Raw genomic sequence first — 14,514 nt, 5'->3', positions numbered from 1 at the left:
AAAGTGAATCCACCAGAGAGCCGTGTGGACACATTATTTTGAGCAGACTTGTTGAGAAACATGGCAACAAATTCCAACATTTACAAACTTTTTAGCCAACATTAGAGCACTTCTTCAATCTTTGAAAACACAACATTAAAATTCAAGTTATTTCAACCATATCAAGCAGCTGTACAAACCCTGAACTTTGTTGGATTTACTTTCATTTGATCCACTTTTTTAAATAATTTAATGTGTAGGGAAAAATATGAAACTGGGTTCAGACATTTTTGCTTATATGTATTTAAATAAATATTGTTTCACTTCTAGAAAGTGCTAAATAATGGATGTTTACCCTGTAAATTTAGCCACTTTCTCTTTTTGTCTTTTTGAAAGCTGTTTAATTGATTGTCTCTGAACAATATACTGTTATGCTTTGTGATTCTCAACAATGGTAAACAGAAGACCAAATTAATGCAGGTTTGTTTTTGCATATCGCCGCTTTTCATATTTAGTGGGTGGAGATGGAAAGCATCCCCCTGTGAAAGGTATCATTTATGAAACCTTTCACGAAGGTATTTTCAAATTGGAAGCAAAATCAGCATACCTGTAGAGAGATCTCCCCCCTATCGTGGCCAAGTTGCTGAAAACGCTCAAGTCTGTTACGTTGTCAGGCCAAGACTGGATGCTCAGAAAGCCTAAACGGGGACAGACACAAGTTAAAATGCATCAAAGACACTGACAGAACAGAAAATAACGTTTAAATGTGACCTGGCATCTGTGTTGGGACTAATAGAATAGAATGGAATAGAATAAATAGAATAGAATAGAATAGAATAGAATAGAATAGAATAGAATATACCGTTATTGTCATTGTTACAAAATGGGTTAACATATTGTGACAACGAAATTTGGCATGACACTCCAGTTTCACACATTCACAGTGAGGTAAAAAAATCCAAGAAGATAAAGGAACAGAGAAGATAAGGTTATGAAACAAGGAGGATAGGTTATAGTTATAATTTACACAAAATTTACACAAGAAATGTCAGTATGTAGGATGTTACATACAGTTTGGTATCGTAAGGGTTTGTGCAATATGCATTTGGTGCAAAAATAGTCATTATAGTGCAAAAAAAGATAGTCAACATTGTGCAAGGTGAGCAGTAAACATAGTTACAAAGGAACGCGTTACTGGAAACAGAAATTACTATTCTTGGTAGTTCTGTGTTATTGATAACATTATGTAATTCAACTCTTGTTACTACTTGGAGAATCACTAAATTATGTGTTTAATGCAGATAATACATTTCAATGTTAAGAGATCTTAAGTTTATTTAGTTCTTTTGTAAATTAACTTAAAACATAAATAAGTAAGGGCAGCACGGCGGCGCAGTGGTTAGCGCTTGTGCGGCACAGTTCATGTCATGGGAACCTGTCATGGGTTCAAATCCAGCTCCAGACTTCCTGTGCGGAGTTTGTATGTTGGCCGGTCCAAATTGTCCCTAGGTGTGAATGAGCGAATGAGTTGTCTGTCCCCGTTTGCCCTGTGATTGGCTGGCAACCAGTTCAGGGTGTCCCCTGCCCACTGCCCGATGATTGCTGGAATGGGCTCCAGCACCCCCGCGACCCTAATGAGGATAAGCGGTACGGCTAATGAGATGAGATGAGATGAGATAAATAAGTAAATGAATGAAAACATGTACTTATGAAAGTAAATATATAGTGTAATTCATTAATAGATTAATTGGTTAAAAATACATAAGAAAAATAAATCACATAAAAAAGACTTTATGTTCAATGCATTAAATATTCACTCAAACAAAGTGCTTGCACAACAGAGTACTTAGAACCGATTTGAATTTCTCAAATAAAGTAAATGATTGGCTTTTAACGAGAGGATTATTTTTCTTTCAAGTTTTTGCTACTTTTAAGTACTTTTTTTTAAATGCAATTGACTATTTTATACTACTTTTTAGTACTTTACCGTACTTTTCAGTATATTTCCATACTTTTCAGTAGTTTCTCAGTGTTCATTTTGGGACTCGCATGCTCAAAAATCTATGGGTCCCAACAAAGATCTATGGGTACCCAAAATTTAGTGTTATCAAGGTTGAAATCGTAAATCGGCGACAAATATATAATATAAATCTATATATTCATTCAGTTTTAATCATCAAATTGTTAATTCATTTTCTGCATCAAATTATTGTTAGTAATATACTGATTAAAGGGATAACCACAAACCTGTCCTTTTTTTATTTTCTCCTTTTATACTTCCTTTTTTTCTTAACTTCTCTATACAACATAATTCGTAATATCAATCATCAAAGCAAGTGAGCCGTTTGAGAGCCGGCCAACATGTTCTTCTTTTTTTTCTATTATGTGGCCATTTCAAGGGGTTTTAGGGGTTTGGTTTTCATGCAACTAACTATATATGGTAATTTGTCTCTAAATATTTTTTTCGGAGTAACGCGCTGCTTTTCGGGATCTATAATCTGGCGGGTAATTGGGGTGTATCTTAAATGAAGTAACTTTAACTCATTTGTTGTTTTTTTCACAAATGCGTCAAACAATCCATGACATCCTTTAGGTTTCAATCGCTGCATTCCAGGATATAGGAACCACTCTTCTCTGGGCTAGTTCGGGTTTCCGGCTCTGCCCGTCTCATCACGTCTTGTACATCAACATTTTTTGCATTTTTTTAAGCAATACGCATCGCAAACGGTGAATCATTTAAAAAGATTGGGGAAGCGAGGAGGTGGACGTGGCTCATTTAAGATTTTCAATAATAGATTTGGAAATATGAAATATTCAAGAGAGACCAGTGGGAGGTACAATCCTCCAACCAATATCAGGAGACAAACAAAATTAAGTGGATGGGGGAGTAAGAAAGTAATATCAGGTAGAATAATGGATGGGAGGAGCAGGGGATTGGAATGCAAAGAAGGAAATTTAGAAATTAAAACAACGTTTTACTTCAGTTTTCTTAATGGCAAACTTTTGCATCATGGAACGGACGCGTCGGAAAGAAAATCATTGCGGGTTTGATGGGCAGCGAGGCGCTTTCTCCAATCAATGAACAATCAGGCTCCGTCATATTAAACAGCATTTTTTTCTCCCTCTCTGCAGGATCTGCACTGTTTACTCAGAGAGGGAGGGGAGATGTCAAGAGGGAAAAAGAGATGAAGTAAATAGGGAGCCTTTTTGTAGACAAGAGGCCAATAACCTTCAACAGCATCTTTATCGGTTTGTGGACATTCTTGTGTTGAGAGCAATCCCCGCTGAGCTGCGGCATCCGAAGAGAGTCGGAGGCATATTAAGCGTGTTTGATGAAGAAATGAGAAAAAGGAAAGCACGTGCGAGGATACAAACAAAGGATAATGTGAGCGGAATATTGGACCAATCCTAAAGAAGCATGCAGAAGTGATAACCGAACAGATGGAAAAAATACATTTGCTTTTATATGATTCAAATGTGGAGCGCAAGGCCAACTGCTGCAATTATGTTTAGAATATTGCTTGTGTACAACTGATTAGAACAGTTTTTATTCTTCGTACCTTTTTGAAAACGTTCTCAAATAGTTTTTATTATCTGGTAAATGATTGGGTAATGTTTCACAGTGTTTTCAGACGATACAATAAATAAATAAACACTGAAATAAATAAATGCTTACCCCTATTGGCAGGAAACTTGTTTTAAGTGTATACATAGTTTTTATTGATTTTCGAGGTAAAGTCAATGAAATGTTTATTTAAAATAAGCAAAAGTGTCTTGTACGGCATTGGATGTAATTGTAATCAGTTTTTTTTAAATTAAAATAAATCTAAATCATTAAAATTGTATTCCTTCTGCTGAATAAAACAGTATTCCTTATTTGATTTTATTTGAGAAATAAAATAAGGTATATTAAAAGAATTAAAGTCACACCTAAATTTAGTAGGATTTTCTGCTGATTGATTGAAAATTTAACAATACAATGTGCTTTATGAATCAAAGGTAAGATCTTGGGCCCGGCCTTAAAATGTCAATCATCAAGTCGGGCCAGCCGGGCTTCTCTCTCGCAGATTTATTTTTATTCCTTTTTTTTCACTTCCTGGAAGATCTACATAGCATGCAATTATTTTACTCGAGTAATTATTTGGATAGAAAACATGCTTACCCAACCATCAGTTTAACTCCGAATCACTTAATCCAAATACATTTTCATCCCCGGTGTTTGGGTAAAAGATGCGCTACTTCCTCCTCCTACCTCCCTCATGTCAGACGTCATTTCTGCTTTACAAACTTTCTTTCAGCTTTTAAACCAAGTATTTTACTATTTGCAGCTTGTAATCTGGAGAACATGATTTTCATTTCGGTGCCAATTCGTTCAGTTTCACTTTCACTTTCGTTCACTGCACTTTGTCGAAATAGGCACCACAGCGCCAAATCCTGCAGCTTACACTTTATTGAAGAACTCGGCCCTAAGTAAACCCCTAGCTGCGTGGTTTAGCCGAAACACACAGTTCGACGCTTAGGTACGCACAGCCGAAGTTAAGCTTCTTGTTTACTTTGGCGGTGAATTTAAGCTTCGGGTTTATTTCAGGCTCATTTATGTAATCAAGTTCATCCGTCGGGTTTTAGCGGGTTTAGGTTTATATACCCGCGACTTGAGTAGGGTCGGGTTGAATTTTTTAGGCTCGAACTTTATTTATTTATTTCCATTCGTACCTTTGATATAAAAGAAATAAATAACTATGTAAAAAGCTGCCTTATAATTAGGCCTTTTTTTCAATTAGAGTTAATGTTGAATAATTTCGGAACGAATAACATAACCCCCTAAAGTTAGCTCAATTATCTGATATCCAAAGGTGTTTTCTTCATACAATATTCTTTTACTAAAATTAAAAAAAAACACGAGCAAAATTATAATGACAATTTATTATTTCTCTTCTAATCGTAATAAGTAAAGAAAATAAGTATGTATTCCTTATTTGTGAAAGAAAAAAATATTAAAAATGAATCATTTGCAATATTCTCTTCAAATTTCTGCATCCTAGTTGTAACCGCACGACCACAATCACAATCAAGGAATTCGATACCGGGTCTCAACTTGATACCGATACATGCTATTGCTAGATTTTAACCCAATAGAAAAAAAACAATACACAGGCAACAGATATTACATTTGTTCAAAGGGCATTTATGCTATGGTCCAACTCATTTTAGCCCAATAAAAGAGAAAAGATCATGTACTCTAACACTTTCCGCTGAGAGCACATTGGTGTATCAAGCAAATTACAGCATGTAGGCACTTAGAAAGAAAGGGTCGGTGCTCAAAACCAACGGTTAAGAGGGTTCAAGTTGTGGTAATTACAGCGTGAGCTCAAATAATAAGAAACCGCAGCCCAAGACACATTATTTTCATTTGATTGCCCACTCAACAACAAATGTTTTGAAGAGACAATAAAACAGGGGGGAAAATAAATAAATCAGGTAGAAAGGAGAGGCAAGGAAGTGTGCTATGTGTAGGATATGCTCATTTAAAAGCAGGAGGAAAAGCACTTGCGACCTCCGGGTCACAAAGGCAGGTTGGCTGCCTCCGTCAAATGTCTTGTCGTCCTGGCAGCTCTGGGAGACAACAAGCTGAGCACACGCTGACTCTTTTACTGAATGCGGTTTGGTTTTACTGGCTGATAATACAAAAAATATGGTCCCTTTTTTGCTCTTTTTTAACTCAAATCCGTACTATTAAAGTAGGTGTACGGAATTTGGAACTTTGTTACTCTCTGCCGGCATCTCCTGGCTTGTGTCATCATTGTAACCTCAGTCAGCTTATTTGTAATGTTCGTGCAAGTATGTGCATTCCTTAGACCCGCTTGAATAAAGTATTCGTTTTTTTTCTACTTGATGTTTCGTTCACGTCAGGCCTTTTCTAGCTTTCACTATTTTCATGCTGCGCTAGCAAACATAAATAGAATTTTAAAAAATATTTGGGGACTAGCATGACGTCACTCTACAGCACCCTTCTAACCCCCTATACCTCAAACATAATGTGTTCCGCACAAGAGCCCTGATAAACGTGAGATAAGGGAAGATAGGCACAGTGGAAAATAAAGTATAAGGATTGTTTAAACTCAGTTGGGCATTGGTTCTACATACTTAATAGAGAAAATATATTACTTTTAAGGACACTTCAAACGATGCAATGTACCTTTAAACAGTTTTTTAAACAGGGTTTTTCCTCTACATTACCTTATTTGCATACCGTAAGTAAACAAAGACATACATTGATATATTTAACATCAATAAAGGTCTAAATAAATGATTTAATCAATAAAAATATGAAAATTTGCTATCTATGACCAACAAAGCTTTAGTCAAAGGCACCAGAATCTCTTGACATAATCTGGACCAAAATTTACGATTGACTTTCAATTCTTCTCTTATGAGCATTTTTTTCTCAAGTATTTCAACTCTCTTTTTTTTTCGGACAGAATAAAAAGACAAATTTAAGCTGGACTTCTTACACATCTCTTTTGGACAGATTTTCTAAATTTTCATTATCTGCACCGTTTATCCTTAGTAGGGTCACGGGGATGCTGGAGCCCATCCCAGATAGCTTCGGGCAGTGGGCAGGGGACACCCTGAACTGGTTGCTAGCCAGTTGCAGGGCAGACAGAGACAGACAACTCACTCGCTCATTCACACCTAGGGACAATTTGGACCAGCCAATTAACCTGACATGCATGTTTTGGAAAGTGGGAGGAAACCGGAGTGCCCGGAGGAAACCCACGCAAGCACGGGGAGAACATGCAAACACCACACACGCGCTAATCACTGCGCCGCCGCGCTGCCCCTAAACAGACATATAACACTTAAAATAAACAAGATTCTCTTACAATTGACATATAACATACATTTTACAAACTATTTTTCTCCTCCCAGTAAAAATGATTAATAAAAGTGAGAACTGTTATACATTTTCTTATTTCACTGTATTAGTCACTTTTTTTAATATGAATTAAAAGTTAAAATGTGAGAAAATATGTCTCAAATCGTGGATGGCAAATGGCAAACCTATTTATAATGAATTTATGATTCATCTTGTTTTAATATAATAAAGCAAAAACATGAAGATGTTAGCCATCTGCCGTGTTGGAAGTTATTGCTTATTTTACATATTTTCAAAGATAAATGTATATTGCAATGAGAAAACAAATCCTTAAAGGTGACATTTGTGGATGAATGTAGAACATTTTTTTCTAAATATTTATGAAAAATGCCATTTGATTTCAAAGAGTCTTTATGACAATCGTTTCACCATGCCTATCTGGTTTTGTCTTGTTTTTAGAATAGAATAATTTACTTTTACTGTCATTCTTTGTAACAATGCATACAAAACGAAATGTCAATACACCTGACCCGTACAGTTAAACTGTAGTAAGCCGATGCAGCCGCTGCCAAACAGGGCGCAGCCATTTCAGTCATTAGGTGACCAAACCCCCCAATTCCAACCCTTAATGCTGAGCGCCAAGCAGGGAGGCAATGAGTACCAATGTTGTATGACTCGGGAGAGGCTTGAACCAGTGACCTCCCAGTCTCAGAGCGGGCACCCTACCATCTAGGCTACCAAAACTGTTTGGAGTGGAGCACATTAGGTAGGTGGAATAAGGGAACAGGGGTTGACTGGATAATCGTTTCTGAGATTTTTGGGGGCGGGAGTTGTTTTCTCTGTAAGTGTAGCGTGAAAAAGTAAGAAAAGGTCCAAGCTTCAACCCAAACCCCAAAAAAGACGAAAACATTTTATTATTTGATTTGAGCGTATTTAAGAAATGCACGTACTTGCATGCACAACACAAAGAGCTTGCCATTGGCTGTATCCAAACTAATACACCAACATTCATTTTTATTAAATTTATATATGCTTTACACCACCACCAATTCAACAATGAAGATTTAGCCCTTCTCCTGCTTCTTTCTTAGTCTACGAAGGCCAAACGAGCTGTGTAAAACTTAATGCTGGGGATTTCTCATGAGAGAAGCAGCAGATACAGAGGAGATTGAAAGACTCATCTCATATTCAGTGCACGCTGCCTTGTCTGTCCAAAGCGTGGACTGTCTCCGCTGGGAGGATAGGAACCAGACTTAACTAAACACTCAAAGCAAAATACACTATATATGCAGCATGAAAAGGATGTGAACGTTTTTGTTTTGTGCAGGCGAAAGTCTACTTCTGCAAGAGAAGTATATGTTATCATAAATATCCTTGGATAACTGCAAAATAGGACATTTTAAGTACTCAAATTTATATTCCACTGAAAGCCAGCATTCATTTAAAACCAGACTATCTTCCACAATTCAAAGCAAATAAAATCATCAAAGAGAGATGTGTTGTTTTAATCATAATAAACTGTCTAGTAATTAATAAAACATCTATCAATGATAGAATTAATTAAACATCAGTAAAAATATTATTATGAAATATATATTGAATAAAGTTTGTTCCCAGAAAAAACAAAACAAAAACAAAAACACTGAACTGCGAAAATGTTAATAATAAACGAAAAAAAAAAAAAAAAAATCAGTTGCCTGTTTAACCCATCCAATTTGTAAACTCACGACGAACAATATTTACCTGTAATCTCCCTAACAGTCCGGAACACGTTAAGTTTTTCTGGGTCCAATGCTTCGATGCCAAGATACACATCCCTGTGAAAGAAAAAAACAATTATGACATTAGAGATGATAAGATCAACAAAGAGAGAAACAGTAAGCGGAAAATGCACTTTAATTCTTGACATGTGAAATAGTAGACATACAGGTATTAAAAAAAGAAAAGAAAACTGTGTTGATATTTGATTAATGTCTCAATTATCACTTAGCAGGCCTGATTCAGCCTGCGGGCCTCCTGTTTGACACCCCTGGTTCAGCCAAACAAAATAAAGAACTCAGCGGACGATGCAAAGCAGTGAAGTCGCGATGCCGTGAAAAGTAATTGCCGTAATGGTGAGGGCGCACTGGATTTCATTGATATAGAGCGCACCTGATTATAAGCCGCACCCACCACATTTTAAGAGGAAAACCGATTTTGCACATACACAAGCTGCACCCGTATATGAGCCGCATGCGCCCACATTTAAACATGTAACACAAACACAAAATTAACCCAAACCCGACTTCAAGTCCAGCGATTGAAACTAAATGTCCTTCATTAAAGTCCACAGTCCAAAAATCACAGCCGGCAAAATGAACGGAAAATGATACCGGTACTTAAGGTTTGATGCAGACCTGCAGAGTCCGGGTCCCGTTGATAAGTAATCCAAGGAAAAAAGTGTATAATTCCAAAGGTAAGGGTGGGAAAAATATATCAGATGAACACATTTACTCACGCAACTCCTTTTTCTTTAACCAACTTTTTACCCCCTCTTCTTCCCTTGTTTGTCCCTCACCTTTAGCGGTCCCCACTTAAACTCGGCACCCCGTGTTTGTTCCGCCCCTCATTTTTCGTTCACCCGTGCAAAACATATGAGAATAAGTGTCTAAAATAAATACAAATAAATACCTTACAAAAATATGCAGTTGCAAATACATATTATACATGGGTTACACATATTTACAAAGAAAGACTGTACACCGAGAGTGTTTTCAAAGCTTTAATAATAATATAGCTTTCATCCCAAACGGTGGCTGTGACAGGGCAGTTAATGGTAACAACACTCGAGCGCCGCTGGCGGCCGTTAGAAAAATTACATAAATTGGTCGCATCACTGAAAAAGCCGCAGGGTTGAAAGTTAGGGGAAAAAGTAGCGGCTTATAGTCCGAAATTTCATCTCATTATCCTCAGTAGGGTCGCAGGGGTGCTGGAGCCCATCCCAGCAATCATCGGGCAGTGGGCAGGGGACACCCTGAACTGGTTGCCAGCCAATCGCAGGGCACACGGGGACAGACAACTTACTCGCTCATTCACACCTAGGGACAATTTGGACCGGCCAATTCACCTGAAATGCATGTTTTTGGAATGTGGGAGGAAACCGGAGTGCCTGGAGGAAACCCACGCAAGGACGGGGAGAACATACAAACTCCGCACAGGAAGTCTGGAGCTGGATTTGAACCCACACAGGAGGTTCCCAAGACATGAACTGTGCCGCACACGCGCTAACCACTGTGCCGCCGTGCCGCGCTAGTCCGAAATTTACGGTAAAAAAAAAAAAGAAGAAGAAAAACATAGTCAAATTAAATACTTGCTCTCACCCTTTGATTCCAGTGATGAGAAACACCAAGTTTCCGTTTATTTTGGTGCAATTGACAAACTTGTCGATGTTGCTGGAGTCCACCGTCTGAGCCGCCTGCAGGCTGGCGGTTCCTATCCCGTCGCAAGCTGTAAATAAGTCAGAAAGAAGCAATTCGAGAGGCAGGGAAATGTCAAGCCGAGGAGAAAAAAATTTGGGGGGAGGGAAACAAAATGTCACACAAATCCTGTCAGATTTTCTTTAATCTATTTTTTATTTCAAGAAAAACGTTTCCGGGAAAAGTTACCTTTCGGGCAGATGTCAGTACACGGAATGCACATTTTGATGCGGTTCTCCTCCACTTCCATTGTGTTACTGGGACATGCTCGCACACAAGAGCTCTGGTCCACCACAAAGTTATCTGTGAAACGTTTTCTCGTAAATGTCAAATACATTTTGTGGTTGCTTGACATACAGGCACATACTTTTTAGATGTTTCAAAGGCAATCATTCCCAAAAAAAGGTAAAAAAAAATGTCTTTCCTGAGTCACAGCGTTAGAAAACTTTTTCGTAAGCTTTCTGTTGTTTTTGGATAAAGAAATAAAACATTCATATTTTTTAGCATTATGGGTGCAAGTTGAAACATTAAACCCCCCAAAAATTCTGCATTGAGTTGTTTATAAATGCTTAATGATTTGTTTACATAGGTCAAAAATCAGTAGAGCGGAACCTCGGTTTTCGAACGCCTCTCAGTTCGAACAAATCGGAGTCCGACCAAAAATTTCGAGAAATTCTTGCTTCGCTGTTCGGTCAAAAAGTCGGAGTTCGAAAGCCGGTAATGCGTGAGTGCGTACGCTAGGGTGCGATGCTGAGCGGCGTACGGGTGTAGATCGCTCTTTTCGTGACCAACTGTTATTGCGTGCGGACGTGCTTCGTTTTGCTTTCGCTTTTAATATCGGTGGACGAAGTGTTTGAGCCCCTAATTATGTCTCAGAAGAAAGTCAGTGCAAGCAGCAAAGTTGCTACAGGTGAAAAAAGAAAAGTAGTGCGTACAACTATTGCATTTAAGAAAGAAATAATAGCAAAATATGAAGGAGGTGTGCTGATCTTGCTAGGGAAAACCCCACTGTCCACCTGCACCTTCTGCTGACCACCACAAAGGTAAGAAATCCTATTCATAATTATTTTCTATATCCTTTTTTTTTTTTACACGTTCGTGATAGCGTTATCTTTCGTACGGAAGATTACGATAACGCGACCGTACGATTAACCTGGGTTCATTTTGTTATGTTATGTTAAACATTCAAGTTAAACATTCAGGGTGTTGGAACGGAGCTCAACATTGAGGGTGTTGGAATGGAGCCCCCTTTCCAACGAACCGCTCACCACTTGTTGTGGAGACCCAGGTTCTAAATGACTTGTAAACGACCTGATTTTTTTATTTTTACACATTCATGGTAGCGTAATCTTTCCTACGGAAGATTACGAAAACGCGAACGTACGATTAGCCTGGGTTAGCTTTAGTTTACGTTAAACATTCAAGGTAAACATTCAGGGTGTTGGAACGGATTAAAACGATTTACATTATTTTTAATAGGAAAAATGATTTTGTGATCGAACAAATCGGTTTTCGAACAGGGTCCATCTTTTACAAAAAGCTAGCAACATTCAATAGTAATGTTGGCTATTTTAAGTTTCGTATGCTAGCTTAGCTTTGCTAGCCTGCTCTTTTGGTTAAGGCGATAGGAAGACTAGCTAGGCTACGCAACAATTCGTACAACTCTTGCTAGCGATTGGAAATCCTAACCGTCCCAAACCACAAAGCACAGAACTTTAGCATAATAGCTTTCAGTTGCATTGGCTTTAAATCAATTAGTCATGTTTTTGAACAGCTTGGCCTGTTTTGTAAAGGTGAAAAACCAAAACAACTTTTGATTAAGCGGTGGTCAGAAATATATTAAAACGTTTTACAATCAACATTATTCCCTCCATATATAAAGAAAATATCATCCAGGTTTATATTGTGTTTATGGCACAAGAGAAAAAAAAACAATGTTTATTTTACCCATTTTGTGCGGCAGCCATTTTGTCAACCAGTTGTTTTTCTAATGCTGCAATTGAGGGAAATTGGAAGTCTTGAATCTTGAATCACACTTAAATAACGTATGATTAAAAAAAGTTATAATTCAGGAAACTAGTTTGCAAATACATATTTTTTTTATTTATCTGTAACATTTCTGAAGAACTCAGAAATCCCTGTTTTGTAGAGGTGAAAAAACAAAACAACTCCTGGAGATTTAGAAGTATATTTAAACGATTTACTATCATATTATTCCGCCAGAAATAAAGAAAAGAGCAGTCTGATTAGTATTTGTGTTTATGGAATTTGTTTTAAGAGACAAAATAAATATTTTTTACCCACCTTGTTTAATAATGATATATGAAAATATGCTCACATTTGGATTGCGTGGTTTGTTGTAGAATTATTTTACATAATATTCTAAAACAAGGTTTTTAATTTGTTTTACCATATTCGATTCAAGCCACAGAATAAATGTTACTCTACTTATAAAAGCTGATAAATATTTCTGTGAATTAAGCCAATATGAAAAATGTTTTGTTTTTGTCTTAAATCCAATAAAGTTTTTTAGTAAATTAGCTAAAATAATAAAAACAATAACAAGAATCATGCTGAAATTAAGATTGTGATTTTATTTACGAAAACCGTTATTTATTTTGTATTTTTTTAATCATATAGCCCACCCCCTAGACAGGTGCCAAACGGGCGGCCCGCGGGCCAGATCAGGCCCACTAAGGGATTGAATCTGGCCCGCGAAATATGTCAACTTGATGTTGCCAAAGCCAGGTGCCTCGAACAAAGACACTGTACTAGTATTTCTCTCTCTCTCTCTCTCTCTCTCTCTCTCTCTCTCTCTCTCTCTCTCTCTCTCTCTCTCTCTTTTCCACTCCTTTTCTCCCATTCTGTCTCTTTCACTCTCTGTGTCTCTTTTTCTCTTCCTTTGTTGCTCTTTGTCTCTTTCTCTGTGTCTTTGTAACTTATTTTGCTCTAACTTCCTTTTTTCCTTTTCTCTCTTTTCTCTTTCTCTCTTCCTACCCTTCGCGCTTTTCTCTTTTCTCTCCTTATGTCTTTCTATTTCTGTTTGAATTTCTTTCTTCCGCTCCCTTTCTTTTCCCCATCTCTCACGACTTTTTATCTCTTTTGTTTCTCCCTCTCTCTCACTCTTTGTCTTTTTCTTTCTTTGTCCCGCCCTCTCTCCTTTTCCCTTCTTTCTCTTATGTGTTTATCTTTTTTTTTCTTTCTCTTTAATCTACTAGTCCGGCCCCCAACAGAATGTTTGTTCTATCGTGTGGCCCCGAGTTAAAATGAGTTTGACACCCCTGCCCTAGATGCAATAGTATATATATATATATATATATATATATATATATATATATATATATATATATATATTTATAAAAGACAGATGTGTATTTGAGAAGATGTCACTTAACAGTACATCTATCGCAAGTGTAATTGTTTTGGCATATTAAATTTAAGGACTATACAAATAAACATGACTTGATTTGTCTGGTGGTCATTTTTGCCCACTAAAGATAAAATCAGTTCTTTTAATGCCGCATTAGAGAAAGGTTTAAAATCAGACTTTTCTCCCTTTAGATACCATTTCAAAGCTTTAAAAATAACGTAAACAACCATTATGGCTGTTTAAGATTAGTTAATTGTTGTTATAGTTGACTTAATGTTATGTATTTCAATCTATATTCACCATAGTCGATGTCAGATCAAGGTCATTTGGTATTTCCAATTTTCATCGAACATAAGATACATAAATAACTTTAAGAGTCCAACAACTGAGTTGTGATTGGTCAATTTGTTTCGTAAGTTCCATGAAGGGTTTTTAATACATTTCTTAATTTAGACTACTACTATAAAACATGTCTCATTATCTCATCTCATCTCATTATCTGCACCGCTTATCCTCAGTAGGGTCACGGGGGTGCTTGAGCCCATCCCAGCAATCATCAGGCAGTGGGCAGTGGACACCCTGAACTGGTTGCCAGCCAATCGCAGGACACACAGGGACAGACAGACAACTCGCTCACTCATTCACACCTAGGGACAATTTGGACCGGCCAATCCACCTGAAATGCATGTCTTTGAAATGTGGGAGGAAACCGGAGTGCCCGGAGGAAACCCACGCAAGCACGGGGAGAACATACAAACTCCGCACAGGAAGTCTGGTAGCTGGATTTGAACCCACACAGGAGACCTTAGAACTGTGCCGCACACGCGTTTACC

At 37.5% G+C, this 14,514-nt stretch overlaps 1 protein-coding gene across 1 annotated transcript in view; it reads right to left on the bottom strand.

Annotated features, from left to right (window-relative positions):
- Nucleotides 1-14,514, bottom strand: part of erbb4b (erb-b2 receptor tyrosine kinase 4b) — a 434,153-nt gene that overhangs the window by 112,116 nt on the left and 307,523 nt on the right. The window contains exons 8-11 of the mRNA XM_088353033.1: nucleotides 10,501-10,614; nucleotides 10,216-10,342; nucleotides 8,600-8,673; nucleotides 587-677 (exon numbers count right to left, since the gene is read on the bottom strand). Of these exons, the coding sequence (XP_088209159.1) occupies nucleotides 587-677; nucleotides 8,600-8,673; nucleotides 10,216-10,342; nucleotides 10,501-10,614 (406 nt within the window). The remainder of the gene's footprint in view (nucleotides 1-586; nucleotides 678-8,599; nucleotides 8,674-10,215; nucleotides 10,343-10,500; nucleotides 10,615-14,514) is intronic.

This window comes from Urocampus carinirostris, chromosome 14 (assembly GCF_059441175.1).
Source record: "Urocampus carinirostris isolate Australia breed hairy pipefish chromosome 14, RoL_Ucar_1.0, whole genome shotgun sequence".
In the NCBI taxonomy this organism is placed as follows: Eukaryota; Metazoa; Chordata; class Actinopteri; order Syngnathiformes; family Syngnathidae; genus Urocampus; species Urocampus carinirostris.
Note: the sequence above shows the minus strand (reverse complement) of the source record. Positions and strands in the feature narration are given on the sequence as shown.